This window comes from Danio aesculapii, chromosome 5, assembly GCF_903798145.1.
Source record: "Danio aesculapii chromosome 5, fDanAes4.1, whole genome shotgun sequence".
In the NCBI taxonomy this organism is placed as follows: domain Eukaryota; kingdom Metazoa; phylum Chordata; class Actinopteri; order Cypriniformes; family Danionidae; genus Danio; species Danio aesculapii.
In genome coordinates this window covers 29,594,959-29,618,356 of record NC_079439.1, presented here as the reverse complement: position 1 = coordinate 29,618,356, position 23,398 = coordinate 29,594,959, and the positions used below count along the sequence as shown (strand labels likewise).

Here is a 23,398-nt window from a genome sequence, read left to right as displayed (position 1 = left end):
GACATGGCGGGAAAAATTTAATTTAATGCAGTGCTTCTTGTACAATCTGAGACCCACTTTATATCGGATATCACAGTGGAGATCGCTGATTTTTGAAGAAAACAGACCTTAACTGCGCCGATTTTGCAATGGCATATAAAGTTCAAGTTTATCACGTTGAGTTAAACAATAAATGAACACAAGCACGATGATAATGAATGTTAACTTTTCAAGGGTGTGGGTGATCAAAAGCGTATGCCATACTTCTTTTGCGAATATTTTGAGTTTACACATTTCCCAGATATTATAGGTGGTGAATGCAAAGAACAATCAAATTCAGGTTTTTATTAAAGGTTTTTATTATTTAATTCTTATATTTAATGACAATTTGCTGTAGATAAAATCACTTTATATTATTTGATGAAATCATTTGTGTATAATATTAGGAGAATAATACATACATACAAATGTTTAAAACCCTCATATGTTTTTACATACCCTATGATGTTAATGGATGCTACAAGAGATGCAGCATAATAAGACTCAGGTTTACAAACATTCGAACAGTCAAGTCATTCTGACTGCATACAGACATTTCCTTGACCTCTTCAAAACAAAGTGCATGGAGCTAACAGCAGACTGATCTACAGTGAGATCAGACATAAATTCAGAGAAGTGATTTTCAATGCATGAACCCAGATATGTAAAAAACCGCAAACTTAAATTACAGTACAGACTCTTAAACATTTTTGTCCAAGTCTTCGGTTTTGAAACGCTACTGTGGAACCAAACTCATTTTTAAATGCGGTATGAAATTTCCATTACAGTACTGACTGCATGTGTTACAGTGCAAGTGTAAAACTCTGTCACATTCATTCAATGCAGAGATTTCAGATTAGGAAGAACAACATAATTATACCCATTTCCTCTCTAAATGACCTTGTTCAGGTGCTCTTTTTCCATAAAAATATTTTATCCATTCTGTATAGGAAGAAAATAGTTCTGTTTTAAAGCTTGGGACATTGGCGATTTCAGTAATTTAATTTAAGACCTGGAAAATCTCACAATTTTACAATTTCCTTAAAGCGGTGTGTTTTCTATCAAGTGACATTTTAAGAATAAAGTTTTACTTGACCTTTTACATATATAACTAACATAAATGATGACAAAACAGCTACCCATCGAATACAAAATAAAGATAATCTTAAGATCTAAAAGTATTCCATAATTACAAGTAACAACTTATGTAATATAACATTTTTAAATATACTTCATAACTAATTCAGCAGTACGACCCCCATTACCTTCTCTAATTCAATAAGGTTACCTTCAGTGTGAAAAATATTGTAATTTCAGACAGTTGAGGCATTTTATCAGGCTTTAGAAGCCCATAAAGACAGCTGAAGTGATGTTTCTATTTCCAGGAGGTGTAAAGTATGCCAAGAAAACAGTGTTGTGTCTTTAGACTACTTCCACTTCAAGGTTTCAATGCTGTCATTATGGAAGCTCCTCATTATAAGATGACATGATAGCACGATATATGAAGGTATAGGAGTAAAATGTGCAAATAAAGGAAGTGTGTGTTATACGTGTTGGTGTGTGGACAGTGGACACTGCTCTCCCTAAATATATATATATATATATATATATATATATATATATATATATATATATATATATATATATATATATATATATATATATATATATATATATATATATATATATATATATGTATATGTGACTGTGTTTGTGTAATTGATCTTTTGCTCCTAATCCTATGGCGGAGTCACGGTTGGAGGTTTTGGAGCACTTCCACTGACTGGAATCACACCAGTTGCAAGGAATATGATAATCAGTAAAATGACGAGAACTATCACAACAATCAGCACAATCAGCTTCACGTTTTTCCACCAGAAAGCACGAGCGACCTTCTGGGAGGTTTGCTTGAAGTTCTGGGCCTAAGCAGAAGAAAAAAAAGGGAAAAGGTGAGACATGATAAGTTTGCATTTTCATTCACAAAAAGACAGTAAAGGCATGTCCAAATGTTTTCTGGGTCACACTTTATTTTAAGGTACATTTCTTGCTATTAATAAACCAATAACTTTACATTTTTGCTTCAATAAACTCCTACTTTTCTGATTATTAATAGTTAAGTTTAGGTATTAGGTAGGATTAGGGTTGTTCAATATGAGCATGCAGAATATGTACTTTATAAGCACTAATAAACAGCCAATATCTTAATGATAGGCATGTAATAGTAAGCGTTCAATAGTGAGAACTGTTATTTAAAGGCCCGTAAAGTGCTTTAAAATATGCATTTTTATTTCATGATTGACAATCTCAACTGTAACACAAAGAGTATACAACATACTGTAGCCCCTCCCCTTTTTGAAAAACAGCCAATAGCGCTTTGCCTCCTCACTACTCTGCCAGAAAGATTGGTTGAGCTTAAGCGCATCAAATCAAATGTAACTGAGAAGCATTTTGAAGGGGGCGGGCATGTCAGATACTAGAGAACATTTGATTGGTTATGATTTGATGAGAAACTGAGTGTTGGGCAAGCTACTTGAAAAATGTACTGAGCTAAGCTATTAGCTACACTACTTAAAATGTAGCATAACTACACTAAAAGCTACACCAGGGAAATGCAGCAAGCTAAGATAAAAGCTACTTTACAAAAGTAGATTAGATACATTTAAGCTATTTTTGCAATTTTCATTTTTAAATCGAAGCAACTTAAATTATCATTCATATCTTAGGTGATCACTAAAAACTGTCAATGAATCATATGAGGCAGAATTGTTCAGTTCAGTTATTTACTGCAAATAATACTGTACCAAACAGAAACAAAGATAGTATATAACAGCAAAAACAAAAAATTCAATAAAACCAGGTGTTACACATTTAAAATACTATAGTAATGTATAGTAAAGGGAAATATTTACACTAACGTTCATATTGTATTATCAGTAATAGCTATCATGAAATAATAGTAATTATACTTTAGCCTTTACTACAGTAAACTAATATATATATAAACTCCTCTTCTTCGGTCATCTTTCCATCAAGCAAGTTACGAGAAACTTGCCCATTGATGGATTTGTGACGTCACCGACCAGAGTGGGAGGTGGCAGTAATGCACCAAAAGGTTTGTTGTCAACCTTGTTGTTTGTTGAGAAAGGTAGTAAAGCTAGTGCCCAACACTGGAAACTGAATTATGAGGTGACGTGAATAAAACAGTTGATCCATTTTGGCTGAAGAGACAGAGTTTTTTGACACGTTTATATCAGTTTTATATCTTCTAAAAGCTAATTTTGTCACTGTTTTAGAGCACACTAGCATATAGATATCTTAAAAACTAACAATACTGATACTAACAACTAACTTTACATTTCATGGGACCTTTAAACTAAGGTGCTACTGTTTTCTGTTCTAAATAATAAATTGCACAAATTCCTGTCAAAAATATTGGTATCTAAAGCCTTTGTCTAGGGATGCTCTGATCAGGATTTTTGCAGCCGATATCGAGTAACGATTCCTTGTGATGAGAATTGTCCAATACTGAGAACCGATTCTGATGCTTCAAGCTTTATAATGCATAAAGGACATTTTCACTAAGTATGACACTTAATTAAAAAAACAGATCTCTACTTACATAAGAGAATAAATGCAAGGATGCTGCATATAATCCTTTAAACATGTCTCTCATAACCAGTTAGTGTAGTCATGTCATGATCAGAAGCAGCTTTACAGAAAATAGTAGATAAAACAGATTAAAAAAATGATAATAAAAATGCTAACAAAGCAATTTGGAAACATTGCAAATGATGTTGCAAATCAACATGAAAAAGTTGGAAGTGCATATCTGATGCTCACTTCTTTTTAAAAATCTTTTTCTAACCGTTTTTGTTGTTTGGTACCGTGGTATTGTTTACTTTGTTCAATAAAGTAAAAAAAAAAAAACTAAAATTATATATATATATATCTGATGCTCGCAGCCATTAGTCAACCATTTAAAAGATGCACCTTTTAATGCAAAAAGCACGTTCGGTGTGATCAGGCCCTTACTCTGCCTAAACTCATAAACATCGATCGGAGCATCCCTACCTTTGTCATTTGTAAGAAACGCATTCTTGGGCACTAAAAAAACGTTGCATTTTATAATGTTCCTAAAAATTTGATTTTAATTGAAACCAATGAGATCAATGAGACCTGTTACTCAACTGACTGTGAACATCTGAAATTACTGAGTTTTTGAGCAGCAAGAGTTTAGGAATCATTACACTGATGAAAGCACACAGTCGAAATGTTTGTTTTTTCTTTTCTCCTGTGATTTATTTAATAAATTATTGAGTGCAGATCTTCTTTGGTACCTGTCACCCTGAAGACTGGAGCAATGACTGCTGAAATTTTCCTCTTTAACATCAAAAGAAAAAAAAATTACATTCTAAAATTTCAAAACAGATATATTTTAAATTGTCAGTAGCTACGTTTCCATCCACCCATTTTATGCTCATTTTGAATATGTGCATAAAAAACAGTTGATGGAAACACCAAGATGTGCATACATTTTGTAAATATGTAAATATTTAGTAAAAAAAAAAACATGCACATAACTGAGAAAGATACACTTTTATTCGATAAGAAAAGATGTGCTTAAACTACAACGGAAACGCTTTAACGCGAACAAATTCTTTTTGATTTTGTCGTAAGAGATCATGTGATGATAAAAATGTGTGTGAATGGATAAACCAGCAGGCTGAGCACACTGTAAAACATCTGAAATGTTGTTTTGGTCATTCTAAAACGCCTTAACCGTTTCAGTATTACTGTAGTGTTATTATATTATTAATGACCTCCGGAACTGTCAAGAGCGTCTGTGCTCCGCATCTCATGTCTCAAGTTTTTTATTAAATGAAGAAAAGATTGACGCAGCTTCTCCTACCACAGTAAATTCTGTTTTTACTGTTGATATTTAGTGCCAGTTAATCAGGAAGTGACGATTTTGTTCTCTTTGACTGTATATAATTTAAAATGTCATTTTTGTTTTGAGACATTTTAATTAGAAAATAATATGACTCTTGCTCAGTATCTCAATTAATATGACTCTAGCTCAATTTCTCAAAACCACTCAGAATGCAGACAGTAGAATTATATGTAGCCTTGGAGAGCATAAGAGACTTCTTTTTCAAAAACAATTAACAAATCCGACCGACCTCAGGCTCGTCAGTGTGTGTTCATACTAACAACATTGTGCCAGGCTTACGGCCGTAATACGTGATAAGAATCAATGAGGTTTTGTATTAAAAACACACCCCAGCCTCCAGGTCTTCAGATTTTCCCATTAGATCATCCAGTCTTTCTCCACGGGCCAGAATTCGATCAACATTCTGGGTCATAATATCCTTGACCCCGTCCACTTGAGACTGCAAAGTTTTGACTCGATCCGCATCCTGTGAAGATTCTCCTTCTCTATGCTCCTGCACACAAAACAAAAGCAAATTAAAATGGTGGAGAAAAGTATAAAAACAACACACTGTTGTGTTACACAGTACATCTAAAGAGACAGAATGTCATAATGACTTTGAAAAGAGGTTAGGAACGTTTGCAGAATGTTGAGTAAAACCCAGTTTAATGTATGTGCAACAAATATATTTATTGCATTTAAAAAGAAAACAATGAATCTACTTATTTTATCTATACAAGTAAAACATAATCCAATTAAACGTAAAATTGAAATAAATGCAAGCAGCATTTTAGGAATTTTAATTTCATAAGTCAAATTAAATTTTTTTGTATTCATGTAATTCAATAAGCTGGTAACAACAATTTCAATCAAAAACAGAAGACAAAACAGTTTAATCAAGGTATTACAGGTATAGCAAAATTTCCCGTTCAAATGTCACATTTATAACTGTTATGGCGCCACCTATCATACAATCTACATCAAAACAATGTCTGGAGTTACATGTTGCATCTAGTTATCTAGTTTTCTACATCTCTGAGGTTTCTTTTTAGGAATTATAGGTGAGTTGGAGCACATTAAGTAAAACTCACATTTTAAGATACACTATAATGCTATTCAGTTGCATTGCTTTTACATTTAATTGCTTTTTTATATGCTTTTTATATAAAACGACTTACAAATGAAAACAACAGGAATCAAAGCAACAACAAAAAGTTTTCCTGAGTAAACTACTAGTTAAATTACAACAGTTATTGTAATGCAGTATATGTATTTTATATATTGAGATATTGAGAGAGAGAGAGAGAGAGAGAGAGAGAGACAAACACATCTAGATGACTCATTGTAAATATACTGATTATCATTATTTATTATTACAGTTTTATCCTAAAATATTGATTGTTAAATGTACAGTTTATTCTGATTTACTAATATTAATATTATTCCCACATTTGTATTTATATTGTATTTATTTATTTGTTTTTATATAATTATTATTAATGCTGTTTTTTACTACTATTTACTGTTTACTATGTTTTCTGTTTGTTTTTTAAATATATAGTTGAAGTCAGAATTATTAGCCCCCCTTTGATTTATTTTTTCTTTTTAAATATTTCCCAAATGATGTTTAACAGAGCAAAGAAATTTTCACAGTATGTCTGATAATATTTTTTCTTCTGGAGAAAGTCTTATTTGTATAGTGTTATTTGTATAGGTTAAAATTATTAGCCCCTTAATGCTATATTTTTTTCAGTATTGTATAACAGTAGTTTGTTCTGTAGTCTAACTTGCCTAATTAGCCTAACCTGCCTAGTTAACCTATTTAAGAAGTGTATAGAAGTGTCTTGAAAAATATCTAGTAAAATAGTATGTACCGCCATCATGGCAAAGATAAAATAAATTAGTTATTAGAGATGAGTTATTAAAACTATTATGTTTAGAAATGTGCTGAAAAAAATATCTCTCCGTTAAACAGAAATTGGGGAAAAAATTAACAGGGGGCAAATAATTTAGGGGGGCTGACTTCAACTGTATATACACACATGTTCTTTTTTTTTCTTCTTTTTTTTCAAAACAGTTCGGAACAAAACAAATAAACAAACATACAAAAACATTTTCAAAGAAAGAAACAAAAAAAAAGACACATTACAAGTAATATACAATATAATGTAAACTTTATGAATGCTTTGGTAATACATTTGTAACATTTGTCATGCCAATAAAACAATTATTGAATTGATTTGAATTCAGAGCAAGCGAGAGAGAGAGAGAGAGAGAGAGAGAGAGAGAGTTACTGATATATATATATATATATATATATATATATATATATATATATACACACACTGTATAATCTTAAATGTGCAACAAACAATTTGAATTTGATTTAATAATTAATTTGATCATTTGGTTTTTAGTTCAAGTTTAGCATGGAAAGATCTAATATCCAACATAATGTCTACAGTGTGTGTGCAAGACTGCTATATATTTATATTTACACATGTAAAAGGCATGCAATAACATCAACATTATACTTGTATTTTAAAAAGTATTTTAAATTTGATCATTTTTATGTATTTTATCACATTACAAAAATATGAATAGATGAATCCCCACTTAAACATTCTAAAATATAATTCAAGCAAAACACACTGAATGTGTGTGCCTCAATTACATTCAACTTTTGCATTCAACAGAATACTTAGTCCAAATAAAAACAACTGCAAGACATCATACAGTTTATTTAGCCTGTAGTGCAGATGTGGCACCTTATGTGTGATATTCGCAAAATGAAAAAAAAGAAAGCTTAACCACATTCACACATTGAAGGACCAATAAAACACTGTTGCACGTAAACATAGAAGATCCCATGAAAGAATTCATTAGCTGCGTATTGTGCAATTTGTGTCTTAAGAGTAAACTCTCTGTGCTTTTTAAACGTTCAGCCATCTTAAACACCTTTAAGCTCTCCTGTTCTGCCGATACCTCATAAACAAAAGGAGTTACCAGGAAACCAAAAGCATTGTTGCATCACTACCTGTCCTGGCCTTCTATTCTACTCAATGGCTCTCTCTCTCTCTCTCTTTGTGTGTGTATGTGTTGGTGTCACAAGACCTACAGGATGGCAGAAAGCTATTAGGTAACATCTGATACTGGCAGTCTGAGGTACCAATATTGTGGCAAAATAGTGTGATGTGTGATATCCACTTTATAATGTGACAGAAACTACATGATAATTTAAAATAAATCATCTGGTATTATGTGAATCGCAAGTATGTTTTGTTGAAACTGTTTTTCCGTTAAAACTTAAAGGTATCAAAGATCTATAATGGGATGAACAATCATCTTAAATGGATAGAGGTAAAGTTGGTTTTATATTGGGATATTCAGAGATTCTCCCTAATAATTTAGTTTCATAAAAGTATTATTTGCAAACTCTAAATAGAGAAATCATATTAGCAGCCAATAACTATCAAAGTACAACATTGTTCACAGTCAAATAAACAGTGATAATGTTGTTTTCAAGTCATACTTGCATGCTAATTTCGATAGAATATTAAAAGTAACATGGTAAACAATATATAGACTTCTAAATGAAAGAATGTGCGAATATAAAACCAACTTTACCTCTATCTTAAATGGATAGTTCACCCAAAAAAACATTGGGACATTTACTATTTAGTCACCCTCAAATAATTCCAAACCTTTGAGTTTCTCCCGCTTAAAGAAAGCCGAAAACATGTAACCACTGAATTCCATAGTAGGAAAAACAAATACTATGTAAGTAAATGGTAACAGGTTTCTTCAAAATCTATTCCTGTGTGTTTCATGTAAGAAAGAAAATCAAACAGGTTTGCAACAAGGGTAATTAATTTTCAACTTCTTTAAACTGGAGTTTCTTTAATCTTTGTATTAAACCAAGACATGGCCTTACTTCCTTCAAGGACCAGCATTCGAATGACAAACACATATTTTAATTGAATATATTAGTTCTGTAAAACACTATAGACAAACTTTATCTTAACTACAATGCCACAAACACAAGTAGTCTCTACACTGTAAGTGGAAGTTGTGAAATGATTTTAAAACCAAGTGTTGACAGTTGACCAACTTGATCTGAAGCAAACCAGCACGAGGACCTAACACTTCTGGTTCAGTTAAACAGTCAAAGAGATGTGTTATGTGATCAGCACATTTGCAAGCTGAAGTTAAAATATTTCTAAACTAAGGGCCCATTCAGTATGAGTGGAGCTCAACAGTATCATGTAAACCAGTTACGCTTCGAAGCTCAAGGTAAATTCAATCCATCTGAGTAAACAAATCAGTACAAGAACATTACAATATAAACGGTACTAATCTCGAATATAAACGTGTTATTTAAACATCACATTTGTATAGGATATCCAAGCAAATTATCTACATTTGCCGACAACAGGTACGTAGAAACTAAGTAAAACTTGAAAAACAAGCTTCGCCCTGTTTGGAGTGCGTCAAACTACATCAACCGGTAAAAAAAGAAACACACACACTGACTTGTTCTAACGTCTGCAGCACTAAAATGTAACATTTACACAGATGAAAAAAGAAACCGAGTTAGCAGTTAGTTTTGTTAACTTTAAACTTAAAAAGCGATGCAACAACGAGAAGCACCTGCCGACTGTTTTTGAATTTGTGACTTACCGTACTGTTTGGATCAGTTACACCCATAGTTTCACCAGCTTCTTATTAACACCACGATATTAAAAAAATACACGTTATCCTTTGGAGTTAAAATGTTTGTAACTGTTTTCTAGTGTAGCCGATAGATGTACGCCGTGTCAACACTTCCTGGTCTCTAATTCACTCTTCCTTCAGCGGCGAATGACTTGGCTTTGGCCCACCTCTGATGTGACACTTCCCATAGCATCCTCAAGATGGCGCCGGATTCCTCTCACAAACACACCTGTAGGGTGAGCCCAAATACTCCAATCATACCATCTACACGTCTCCCCGTCAGGTATGAGAAGACTTCTTGTAAAACCGGATTACAATGAGTTTTACAAAAGTACTGATGTGTGATTAAATTCAGTGGTATTTATAGAAGTCTATAATTTCAAGCATGTTGAAAACTGCTTAAAAACAAAGTTAAAATACTTAAATTCCTATGCATGAAACGCAATACGTCTGCAACAACTCCACCTAAATGCCTCTGGCATTGCATGCAGTCAAACCATTATCCTATAAAAAGAAAAAAATCATACTAGACATGAAACAAAGCATAAATGCAACAACACGTTTTATTTCTGAAAATGGCATGTAGAATATACATCTAAAAGAAACCTCAGAGTTAAGAAATTATGTTTTACAATTTAAATAATGCCTTTAAAAATCAGTGACACTGAAAACAGTACATTAATATTGTACTTTTTACTGAAGCTGCTAAAGTGATCAAAATGCTTGATCTTAAGAGCAAACATTATTCCAGCTGCACCCTGTTGAGTGCTTTCGGTTTCACTTTTATATATATAAAAAAGTCTGTGGTTTGGTATTTCTCTGTACAACATTAACATGATCCTGACACCATCATCATCATCCTCGTCCTCCTCCTCTTGACTACACTGTTTTGTCCTCACATTTGTATTTTACATGCCATGGAGAACAAGAGACCGGATTTACATTTTGATACAAATGATAATTTTTGCATTAAGGATTTGTGTCAGATTTTCAGCGGCCTTGTTTAATGATGATATCAGTCATGCCATCAATTTTGTGCAGCTCCAAGTTCTGTTGATGGAAAGAACAGCTTTTAGATTCACAGCAATTAAATATACAAAAAAAAAAACAGGTTTCTACATGTACGTTACAATAACGAGACAAGACAACATGCTAACAGTAAATCAACACTGAATATTTATCAGATCTTCATCTATAGTGAGCTTTGAAACATTTGAAAGTACTCACTTTCTCATTAGCCAAGTGCAGAAGGGCCACAAAGGCCAAGGGTACTGACAGATTAGTAGCCATAGCAGAGGGAAGCCTACAAAAGTGAAAAATGAATGTACAGTAAATGCAAGAACAAAATGGTAATATTTAGATCACTGTCAATTTTTTCCCTTCATGAACAGGAACAGTGAGAATAAGGGCTGCACGCTACTGGACATATTTCACATTGCAATTTGTTTTATTCTGCAATATATATTGCGATATAAATAAAATTTCACTAGATGAGTTGAATAAATGTTTGTAAAGATTCTATCATTTTAGATTGATTAATTGACATAATAAGCATAATATTTATATTATTGAGCACAATATTTGTATAATAAACAATCTACAAGCATAGATAAAATAAATAAGGAAAGATATGCTAATTAAATATACAGCACTTTATTGTTTATCGAAGAGTTGAACTGTATTTACGTATACAGTAATTGAATAATCAAATGTAAAATAATACTGCATAGTCTTCGTTTTATAAACAATTCCATAAAATTAATCGTTATTCAATTTTCTAAGTTACAAACGGTACATTTTCTTATGCCTGAATGCTTTTAAAACCTTCACAGTCACAGGCCTTAAAAAACACTTGCAAAATGATACATTTTAATCCAGACTCAACATTGCATATATGATGTGACTATTGCAAGTGATTACATTGCGATATCGATGCTGAAACGATATATAGTGCAGCCCTAGTGAAAATATTTTAAAAAGCACTATTCTTTAAAAACTACCTTTGTACAAGATTCCTGACAGACTGGCTGAACGATTTTTCACCAGGTACTTCTGCCGTCTCTTCACTCTCCACCTGCTATAAATGGTACAAGGAATTATTCATTTACATATGTAAATTCTAATACAAATAAACGAACCACAGGAAATGTGCAAAAACAAAGAACAGTTTATTAAAAAAATGTATCTGCTATGCAAACTAAATTACAAACGTGTAGGGGAAAACAATTTCATAAGAAAGATGATGGTTGATTACCGTAATAACCAGCTGAGTACAAGCACTGCAATCATAACTTCTAAACTAAGTTCAGACACATTGAAATGGACATTCACTCATGCTAGAAAGAGACAACTGCAAACCTTGGCTGGTTTTTCAGGGCTTTCTGTCAGGAGACCCCACATAGTTGTTTTTAGCTTCTTCATGTCCATCTTCTTGGCTGTCCTGGCATAGTTTATCTCAATTATGTTTACCTACAAAAGCAAATATAATTCAGGGGTTATTTAAAACTGAAATCACTAAAAATAAATGTATAAATAACAAAGGGCTTTGGCACCAGATGAAAAGAGAGCAAATCATTTACCCTAAAATTAACCTCCCATGAAGGACATCAAAACAAGATGTGTGGGGCTCAGCACTTTAAAAAGTTGAAAATAAGTTGCATTGGTTGGATTATAATAAGTTAAAAGGGTCCTATTATGCCTTTTCACTTTTTGAATGTGTTAGTGTTGAGTGTATGCTTGTGCATAAAAAAGATTTAAAGTTACAAATCTAAAAGTCCACTAAAAAGGGAGATGTTTAAAAAAAAGTCTCTATTTAAGAACTACAACAAATGGCTTAATGAACAAGCGCTGTTTACCACTGAGGAGAGTAAATCAGCCAAAACCCCACCTATAGAAATTCAAACGGTTTGGAGAGTAGGGAGGGGTGAACAATGATCACGTTGTCACTGTGATATGTCTTGGAGTGTCTGTGCATCCATGAAGTAGAAATATTTGATATTCCAATTTTAATGTCGTTGTTTAAACATCTTAATAATTATCATATTAGTTGATCTATGACAGCTGATGGACTGCACTGCAATGGAGATCAGCGCTGCTGGATTTACAATGAACACTCCTCAACTACAACATTAGAAGAATAATCTAGTGTGTCCATTGTGAAAAATGTGTAAAATGATCATCACTGCAGTTTCTGTAAGCTTCAGCAAGTATGTTACAAACCATAAATGTTTCGGTTTCAGGAAAAACTTAACTGCAGCAAGAGAGTATAACATTAACTTTTGTGATAGAGCATGGATGTCTGCAAATTCCAAAATAGGACCCCTTTAGTATCAATATAAATTTGACTAAGCACAACAGAAAATACCAGTTATGTAAATTTAATTGTTTGATCATATAAGATTTAGTTTTATCCTGTATCCAAAATCTTAACCCTACATACTCATTCACTATTTCCTACCTTAGTCCACAAATACAGTCCACTTGAAGGAGTGAATGAAAATCAGTAAGTGAATTTAGTTTGTGCTTGACTGGTTAATAAATCCCTCAAGTTGGACCCGGTTATAATTATTTATCACTTAGCAATCTATCTATTAGTAATGAAACAACTAATACAGTAATTTATACAAACGTTATTTTAATTAAATCATATTTTATATTGAAAATTATACTGATAGAATCCCCCTATGGATGTCATCTTGTGGTCAGATATAGTAATTATTTCGGCATGTAAACGAAGTGCATTATTTTTTTTTTTTATAGTTGCCGAGTGTTGATCCGTATTTATGTGTGTAGGCTCATTATTGCGGTGCATTGTGGGACTGATTGAGTGCACTTCAGAACATCCACTATAGTTTCGGGCACCACTAGAAATGGCTGCTCCATCAAATAGGGGGCGATTTCAGACTTACTTTGTTTTGCTTTTTAAATCACTCATGTCCTATAGCAATCCTCCACATCTTTTGATACCACTGAACGCCTTAAGCCACCTCAAAGATCTTCCATCATTGTGAAAGCAACCAGAAAATCTGCCCTAAAAGAACATTTTCTTCAGACTTCACAATCACTATCAAAATCTGTTCATCTATCATACCTTGTGAGGCTCAGGGACGAGACAGTCCTCTCCATATGTAGAGATGTCATCTGTGTCCAGAGAGGATGGTGTTGGTCTGTCTGTTTGGGAGTCATCGGATCCTCCAAAGCCTTCAGCATCCTCACTGTCCCCTTCCTATACACAGAAACCACTTAAAACAAACAATCTCCATGTCTTCCTATGACACATATCGTACGAGTAGCGTTTAGGGTACCTGAAGACCAGGACAGAAGTTAGCTGTATCGTTGGCATTGTTGTAGTCGTACTCTCCTATGTCCTCACTCAGCTCTCCAGATAACCTATTCTTTCCTTCCGCACTAAGCTGGAGTGAGAAAATAAATTAGTGTAATATTTGTAGGGTGAATAAAAACACTGTGTACAGTGTACAAAGCAGTGCAGACAGAAATACTAAACATTCATGCACTTACTGTGTTGGAGGGTTTGAGGCTGAGCTGCGACAGGTTACTGGGTGGATACTGGAAGTCTGCCGGAAGGGTGGTTTTCTTATTGCTGGTGTTCAATGCTGATTTACCAATAGTGGTTGCTGCCTGGAATTAATAAAAGCATTTTACTGTCAGTTTGTAATAAAGTAGTCTTAGGGTTTCCACGCTTTCATAAAAAGACTTTCAAGGACTTTAAGCACCATTTATTTTAAATCAAATGCCTTTAATTCATATCACTGCATATTTAGTGCCATAAGTCCTTACTGTACTTAATATTTCACTTGCACTTAATTTACGTTTAAAAATGTAAAAAATTTGTTTAAAGAACTTTAATAAAATTTGTTAAATTCAATACTGGTAATGTTCAAATGCGGTCTCTGAAATATTGAGAAAAAAACTGCATTATGTGTCACAGTTGTACAAGATTCCTATGTAAGACTTTTGGTTTAAGCATTTCTAATTTCTTTTCATTCTGTTTTTGACAATTGAGTACAATTGTTGAAACAAAACTATGAACACATTGTATTTTAAATTTAATTTAAGCAATTTCAAGGACCTGGGTTTGTTTTTAAGCTTTTTCAGGCCTTGAATCAATACATCTTGAAATTCAAGCACTTTCAAAAAGCGTGGAAAACCAGAGTCTGCTCTAAACTTTTTTTCTTTTTTCTTTAAACCTTTTAAAGGAAAAAAAAAAAACATCTTTGTAATTTTGGTTGTGAAATATATGTCCATTATAAAAGTTATAAAAATACACATAACAGATACTTACTCTAGTTGTCTTAAAGTAATTATGAAAGTTGATATCTGCTTTAAAGTCAATAATGAGAGGATTCTTTGGCGCTCGCTTCCGGGGTTCTTTGTCTTGTTTTTGATCCTCTAGAAAGTATAAATTAGTTTAAAGAAATTAACAAAATTAAATAACGCTAAGAATGAAATCACATTAAATCATTAACAGTTTTTGTTAAATAGGCCAAGGATAATCCATGACTTACGCTTATGTCCGGGTTTGAAAAGCCAGTAACCAGGTCCGACCCAGGTGGCCATGGTCCTAGGACTGAAGTAGGAGTACTCTCTGGGCTGATCAGACAGCTGCAGACACATGGTGGCGATATCCACCTCACCGATAGGAATAACCCCCCTGTAAAACCCAACAAACACAGTTCAGTAAATGGGCCCGTAAAAACAGCACAAAATAAACTGATGCAAAAAATGGGTAAAATTATCATCATCGATAAAGTCCAGAAACATGCTATACAAAATGAAAAAAAACAAATAGCAGACAAAAAACAAAGATTACGATGAGGTTTGACAACTTATGGGCTCATAAATCAGAGAAAGGGTCTACACATTTTTCAAAGTCAAATTTAAGCACTTTGCAGATGCATTGTCAAATTACATATTTACAAACTTTATACTACATTATATCAGATAGTATTTGTTATAGTATTTTAAATGTAACATTTTGATGGCATTATTGCCATAAGCCCAACATTGAATAACCGTCATTTACTTTCTTAAATCTAACTTGCATCTTAAATGGATATTTATTTAATTTTATGCATTGTTTACTTATGAAGCAGTATTCTCCATTTATTATGTTTTCTCCCACTTTAAGCAAAGGGAACAGGAAAATAAAAATGACATTAAAAAAACAGGCCAATCATGCTATGCTATGTATTTATCAAAAGCAAAAAAATACTTCATTTTATTTAAATAGTTTATTAGTATTACCCATTTATTAAGAAATTATTATGAAAGTAACAATTACATCTTCAAGCCGTTTTAAGCACTTTATCCAAAATTAAAGAACTTTTCAAACTTTGAAAACCCAAGATTAAAGATCAAGCATATTCAAGAAAAAAAAAGAACCCGGAAAATGCAGAATATTAAACTGCTTCTCCTCTCTCATTGTGAAAAACAGCCTGTTTGCAATGCGACAATTTACAAACCCTTTGATGCAATGCATTTTGTAAGTACTAACCGTCCTTTCTGTGGGCTCTTTGAACAAGCTTCTTTGTGTTCCTTAAACTCCTCACAGTCTCCCGGTCTGCCCTCATCCAAGTCTGCATCAAAATTATCCCCAAAGTCTGGAGCATCATCCTCATCTGGCTCAATATCTGCATTGACATCGAATGCATGCTCTCCCTGCTTCATCTTCTCAAGCTGTTGGTTGAGGTTTGTGGTCTATATTGACAAGACATCAAAACATAATTTGACTGTTTAAAATGGGTCAATAAAGTTATTTATACATTTAATATGCAAAACTGCATCAAATAAGTAAAAGTGAAAAAGTAATGAGAAAAACATTTAGCTTCCAAAAACATACAGCATAACCATTTTCAATATTGATAAGTAACACCAAACTGGTATATTACAATGTTTGCAGAGGGATCATGTGACATTAAATCTGTAGTAGAAAAGGTTAAATATTTAGCTTTCCCAAAGGAATAAAATCACAATCAAATTCTATTAAAATGTAAAACTTACTTTTAATTACAATATTTTTAAATATTACCATTGGTTGAGCTGTGCAATATGTAAAGGATAATTAACGGCTTGCCATGCGTTAAAGGATTTTAATGCAGGATATTGAGGCGAAGGACCACACGAAGCACTATCGACCAATATATTCTTTCAACGGAGAGTTGTTCGTAGAGCTGCCACTGACTGCCTGGAGCTCAGAGTCTGACATTTTTAAAGACGTGCTATCCTTATACATAAACTGCTGATTTAACTACGTTCTTGCTTGAACAACTCTTAAAACTTGATTTTATGGCATAATTGGGGAGTTTTTTTTTTATTTTGCGGATTTCCCATCTGCCATTAAACGTCCTTATCCGTTTCCTGTGCAGCACGTGTGAGTTGTTATGGTAACTACAAATGTTTGGGAGAAGCGCATTTATTTTGAAGTGTGATCAAACTCCCAGTGAAACTCCCAGTGAGTTTCAACGAAAATAATGCACACCCTCCAGCCAATCAGAATCAAGAATTTCAACAGAACATGGAATAAGACATTTTATACCATATGAATTAAATAAAAAAAACTAGCATTTCATATACACACACACACGTGGTGTCACAAAATACATTGTTTACGGTAATATTTTTCAATTTATGAGTGCAATATTACACCCTATTAAGGAAATCTTGAAAATACAATGTTTACATTTTTTATTTAACGATACTGTTTTACATTTTAATATTTTTTATATTTTCTAAATTTTTAATCAAACAAATGCCCTAAAGTTCTAAATAAAGACATATCACATGAGATCATTTGAGTATATACTTTATAAAATTTAAATAGAAATAGTCCTTTACATGTGGTGAATAGAAATATATTTTAATTTAACTAAATAATAAATAATATATAGACTGAATTTGCAGAAATGCAACCGCTTTTATATATTATTTTCTAAAATAATAAATTAAATGCAGCCTTCATGAAGATACCTCCTCCAATAATATTTTTAAATATTACCCTAACCCTATTTTTGTTTTCAAATGCCAAACTAGTTTTTAAATGGTAGTGTTTTTAAAGTTTAGACTTTAAATGTTCATCTAATGTGTCTCACCTGCTCAGGAGTCCATCTAGTAAAAGAGAAATCCTCCAAGGATGGACAAATTGGCCTGTCTTCTAGTGTCTTTAAGTGACCTGGAAGTTTCAAAGACGATTTTCAGTTTATTCACACAGTCAAATAGCTCAGAGTAGCTGTAACTCACCAAACATACACAAACATTAAGAAATAGGTCTTACAGAAACAAAGAGCAAATTGACCCTAGACTTAAAAATGACTGTGATGTGCAAACTGGTTTACCTGTAAACGGTGATGCAGGAACATTCTGATGGGACACCTGCACAGGAGGAAGCTGTGACTTCAGTAAGGTCATATGTGAAGGAAAGCGCAGCTCACAGCAACTGTCCTCACTGAACAGCACAGAGAGAAAGACTCCTGCTGTACTGTTCTCATCAAAGGAAGCAGCCATACGCTGAAACATGGGATCAACCTGCACAGAAAAATAATGTTTTAGTAGGTCAGCTTAAAACATCAAGGAAAAACAATGGGGTGGGAGAATACTTTGCATTATATAGCAAATCTCAACCTGCTTGATTGGAATATGGTTAAAAATAAATCAAAATTCACACATGTAGATGCATGCATGTATATAAATACTTATTTGAATGCAATACAATAAAACTATATTGTTCCTATAAATACATCTTGAATAATAAACAGTTTGATAGTTAGTAGTAGTAGATGCAAAAACCTCTAATGCTGTGTGACATTTTCCTCTTAAATGAGCATTTTTCACAGCCTTCTGTGTTCATGTTCAGTCATTTCACTTTAAAGGCAATGAAAATAACATTATTTGCACTAAAAGTTAAATTACTGAACCTACACACAATAGCCTGAGAAATAAAACGATAATTTTAGTGGAAAGATAAATCATATGACACTTTTTTTTGCATCTGAACTCTTTATTTGTTTGTAATTTTTTTAATTATGGAAAAAATATTTGTTTAACAGAGACACACGAGAATGTGATTATGACTACATAATCGTACAACATATATTGCATAGCCCTGCTCTAATCTGTACGGAGACCCGGAAGGGACGTGATGGTGGGGGAAAAAATGGATCGAAGAAAAAAAAAACTGAGTGGGGAGAAAAAAAAAATACATGGGAGGGAAAAAAAAAACAATGATAGGAAAATATATATATTTTTAAGTTTTTGTGTTGTCTTGAAAAGGTGTTTTTGCGTTCTCGCAAAACTGTTTTTTCACAAACACTTCATACATGTCAACCCTCCCGTTTTTGCGGGGATTTTCCTGTATTTTACCATTCTCTATTATCCTATCATTAAGTATTTTCCCCTATTTCTCGTGTATTTTTTTATCTTGAAAGCACGCTGAAATGAATATAGAAATGCCTGCATTCTTGTTCTTTCCATTAAAAGCCATGCGTCGATCACCGCCCTTCATATGCAACCTCTGAATTAGCGAATACATGTATACGGATGCGCTGTTGGGATTCAGGTGTGTGTTTAAACAGATAAATGCACTAATACACAAACATATCCGTCCTGCGAGTTATTTTAAACAACTAATTTTCTCTTAAAAGAGCACAGTTTTAAAGTAAAGTGCTTTCATTATAGATCTGTGTATTTTTACAGTGACACCTCTTATCAAACAAAACAAAACGAGAGATTCATTTGCTGCTCTTCACTTGTTTGACAACAGAGGTGTCACTTTAAATGGCGTGTACAGAAGCTGATCTGGGATCAGTTTATCATACAGAGCGCGTTCATATACATGCCTTCGCTAATTCAGAGGTTGCATTTGAAAGGCGATGATCAACGCACAGATTTAATAGAAAGTGAATGCAGACATTTTTATATTCATTTCAGCGTGCTTTAAAAATACACAAGAAATATGGGAAAATACTTAATGATAGGATGATAGAGAACGGTAAAATACAGGAGAATCCCAACAAAAACTGGAGGGTTGACATGTATAGGAAGTGTTGGTGGAAAAACTGTTTTGCGAGATAATGCAAAACATCTTTGAGAGGGAACGCAAAAACTTAAACAAATATATATATATATATATATATATATATATATATATATATATATATATATATATATATATATATATATATATATATATATATATATATATATTCCCATCAGTTTTTTTTTTTCTTCAACCCATTTTTTCCACACCATGACGTCCCTTCCGGGTCTTCGTAAATCTGCATTGTGACAAAATTTTGCAAATCTCATTCACATTGGATATTGTTTACCTCACACTTCATCTCGGATTCAGAGAGATTGATATTACTGAGATTCTGCTCCACTGTCTTCTTCTGAGGTCTTTTCTTTGTCTGTTTCGCAGCCACCTGCTCTCCCTGAAGGCCCTCGGCTGCCTCAGCCTCATCATCACCATCCTGACCTGAAAAGAGATGAGAATATAGTAGTACTGTGCAGAGCCCTGGGAATGTATGACACTACTCATCCACCATCAGGACGATGATCACCTAACCCTTTCTGACCGAGAGAAAATTTCATAACACGCCAGCAGACCCATGTCTTGAATAACTACTCACTCTCTTTTGGTTTGGTCTCTGAACCCAAACCTCCCAGAACTCTGTAAGCATCAGCGTGGACCGCATCCACCCTCACCGCATAGATTTTTGTGCTGGCATCCAGAGTGCCTGCTGCAACCTAGATCAACAAACACATTTACAATATTATTGTTTCCAATAATCCATAATCTTTTTGTAAAGTAGCTCCAAGTGCAAATGTAGAGTTTGTACCTTGAAGTTTAGCTCAGAGTCTTTCTCCTTGAGAATGTCTGCCATGTAATCGATGAGATGCAGACCAAATGCATTCTTTGTGGTAATTTTCTGCATAGGTAAAGTAAAATATGAACAGTTGTGTAACATTACAGATGCCTACAAAGCAGGGGAAATACATGGCTGCAGTGCATTCATAAATGTAAACTCACATTTTCAGTGGAAAGCTTGATGCAGGTTGAATAATGTTCAGAAATCTGTGCTGATGACAGCTTAGGTACAGCAGCAGGTGTGCCCGTAGAGCTACAGTAAAGACAAATACAAGTCTGTGAAGTTGCATGCTGTCTTTTATTTACATAATTTGCAACAGAAATCTTGAAAATACAATATTTACAATTTTTATTTAGTGATTTAAATTTTTGTTCATTGATTCTAATCATTTTTGGAAAAGTGTTTTATATTGTAATATGATGACAGCTTTGGGACAGCAACAGGTGTGCCTGTAGAGCTACAGTGAAAACAAATAAAAGTCTGTGAAGTTGCATACTGTCTTTTATTTATATATTTTGCAGCAGGACACGTAACGTTAGGTTTTAATCTACCTGTGGGTACCGGCCTCATTAATAGAGGAGTCGTTCACTCCGTGAAGGTCGATGACTCTGGACCTGCGTCTTTGACGTCTCTCTTGCTCATCGTCGTTTCCCTGGATGTTGTCCAGCAGAGGTGTGCTTGTGGTGGACAGAGCAGCTTTGTGGCCCACTGCCGGAGAGGACCACTGCCGTTGCCGGGCGGTCGGTGTACTGAATGCGCTCATAACGAAACTGTGAAGTAATTATGGTTTTATAGAAGTTATATCCATTCACTACTATGCGCTTTTCTATGTTTAACGTTACTTCCTCACAGTCTTCATAACAACAACAACATTAAATGTTATCTGCTTAAAACCGTACCAATGCAAAACATATCCGCGTTATTAAAGTTACACAAAGCATGTTTAAAAACCCATTTTCTGTTTTCCCAGAGCGAAGTTCATACGTTACCGAACTAGAAACCTAAGTTTTAGTACGCAGTAAAGTTATAGCATTGTATGGGCTCCTGTTAGCTAGCGCTCATCTATGGCTAACGTTAGCGCTAACGTTAAACACGCTTCAATCAAAACAATCAAATTTAAATCGGTGGTTTTGAAAGCATACTTCCGAAAAGTACAAACAACTAATGTTCAAGTTACCTGCGACGAACTGATGATTATTAAGCTGTACAAATGTATCCAGAGACTCCAGACTTTTTTCTTTTTCCTTCTCTTCAGAGGACTATTTGAAAATTAGCGCCGAACGGTTACGCGCGTCATCAGTGATGTCATACGTAGAGACGACGTAAAACGTCATATTGTACGTGCTTTTTATTTTGATATTTATAATTATAATTACCTTTATATATATGTATATATGTATATATATATATATGTATATATATATATATATATATATATATATATATATATATATATATATATATATATATATATATATATATATATATATATATATATATATATATATATATATATATATATATATATATATATATATATATATATATATATAAAATGATACTATGAATAATGTTATAATATAAATATATAATTATATAAATTTCTATAATTGTATGTGATCTCTTTGTTTTCTACTTTTTAATTTTTTTATTTCGATTTTTATTTAAAATGGATTCTATTAGAAGTCAATAATAAATCGATAATACATAAGGCTTTGTAACAAACTTCTCTTGACCGAAAAAAACAGTAACAACACAAAAACGGATTACTCAATTAGTTGTCCACTAGATGGCAGTAAAATAACAGAAGCTGTTCATCCATTTTACGTCGTAGCCGCTACAAAGCTGAGTGATTTGAATGTCAACGCATGAAGAATATAATTAGAAAACACGCATCTAACCTTAATGTCTGCTGACAGTCTCGCTGTTCCTGCAGGTAATCTAGTTAATTACTTTCCTTCTTAAGTTCGGAGTAAGAGCGAGTTTTAGAGCCAAACGCACGTATTTGTTTGAATCTACGACATTGTATCATTTAGAAAGTATCATATGTTCTCATACATTGGAAAAAATCGTTTAATTTTGTGCTGCATTATAGCATCAAGGAATGAATGATTCTTGATGGAGTGTTAGACACTTGTTGAAATGTCCACAAGGGTTTCATTTTAAAATGACAGCTGTGTTATGATGATAAACATGAAATGGGAGTTTTACATTTAATCTCCTCATTGGTTATGGGATAAAAGCAAAAGTCCTCGGTTGACTTCTATTGAACACCACAGTGGATAAAAGAAGTTTATCTAAGTCCCTACTTATTTTGCACATTGAGCTCTGCATTTGGTATCCTAGCTGGATAAAAGGAAAATACCTGCAGTCTGGTTATTTTAAATGGATGGCTGGAGGATTACATCGAACCATCAAGAGAATATCTTCCTCTGCAAAGGAACCAAACAGGCTGGAGAGGGAAAACGTGTGTACATGGCCAATGTATATCATTAACCATGGCATTTAGCCACACACACACACTAAATGTCAGTGAGGCTAGCTGGCGGGGATGATCGTGAATGAATATGCTGATAATACAGCTGAATGGGCCCACTGACCGCAATATAAGCACATAAACACCTCCACATTGAGAGTTAATGCTGATTTAGCTTTTCTTCCCTGTCTGGTATCTTCTGGCTCACTGTCCTTTTTGCATTCTTGCTCTTTCCTTTTCCTTGACAGATAGTGTGAACTATCGTTTTAAACTCTTTTTTCCTTCACCTGTGCATTACAGTGGCTTAAGAGTCTAATTTAGACCTTAAAAACAGATGTGTATAAAAGCAAAGCACAAGCTTGCTAGGATTGACTTTGA

The 23,398-nt window shown here is 33.4% G+C and overlaps 2 protein-coding genes across 2 annotated transcripts; both read right to left on the bottom strand.

Moving 5' to 3' along the window:
- Positions 1-1,698: 1,698 nt before the first annotated feature.
- vamp8 (vesicle-associated membrane protein 8 (endobrevin)) lies at positions 1,699-9,817 on the bottom strand. Its single transcript, XM_056457858.1, has 3 exons — positions 9,629-9,817; positions 5,298-5,462; positions 1,699-1,940 (listed from the first exon to the last, which is right to left on the bottom strand). The coding sequence occupies exons 1-3, from the start codon at positions 9,653-9,655 to the stop codon at positions 1,758-1,760; spliced, it is 375 nt and encodes a 124-aa protein (XP_056313833.1). The 5' UTR covers positions 9,656-9,817; the 3' UTR covers positions 1,699-1,757.
- A 398-nt stretch (positions 9,818-10,215) lies between these two features.
- On the bottom strand, positions 10,216-21,827 carry ncaph (non-SMC condensin I complex, subunit H). Its single transcript, XM_056456921.1, has 18 exons — positions 21,722-21,827; positions 21,096-21,314; positions 20,706-20,796; positions 20,515-20,604; positions 20,305-20,422; positions 20,002-20,150; positions 18,013-18,202; positions 17,770-17,849; positions 16,176-16,378; positions 15,187-15,332; positions 14,964-15,070; positions 14,180-14,299; positions 13,966-14,073; positions 13,752-13,886; positions 12,020-12,130; positions 11,662-11,738; positions 10,889-10,964; positions 10,216-10,711 (listed from the first exon to the last, which is right to left on the bottom strand). The coding sequence occupies exons 2-18, from the start codon at positions 21,305-21,307 to the stop codon at positions 10,652-10,654; spliced, it is 2,073 nt and encodes a 690-aa protein (XP_056312896.1). The 5' UTR covers positions 21,308-21,314; positions 21,722-21,827; the 3' UTR covers positions 10,216-10,651.
- Between the last annotated feature and the right edge of the window lie 1,571 nt (positions 21,828-23,398).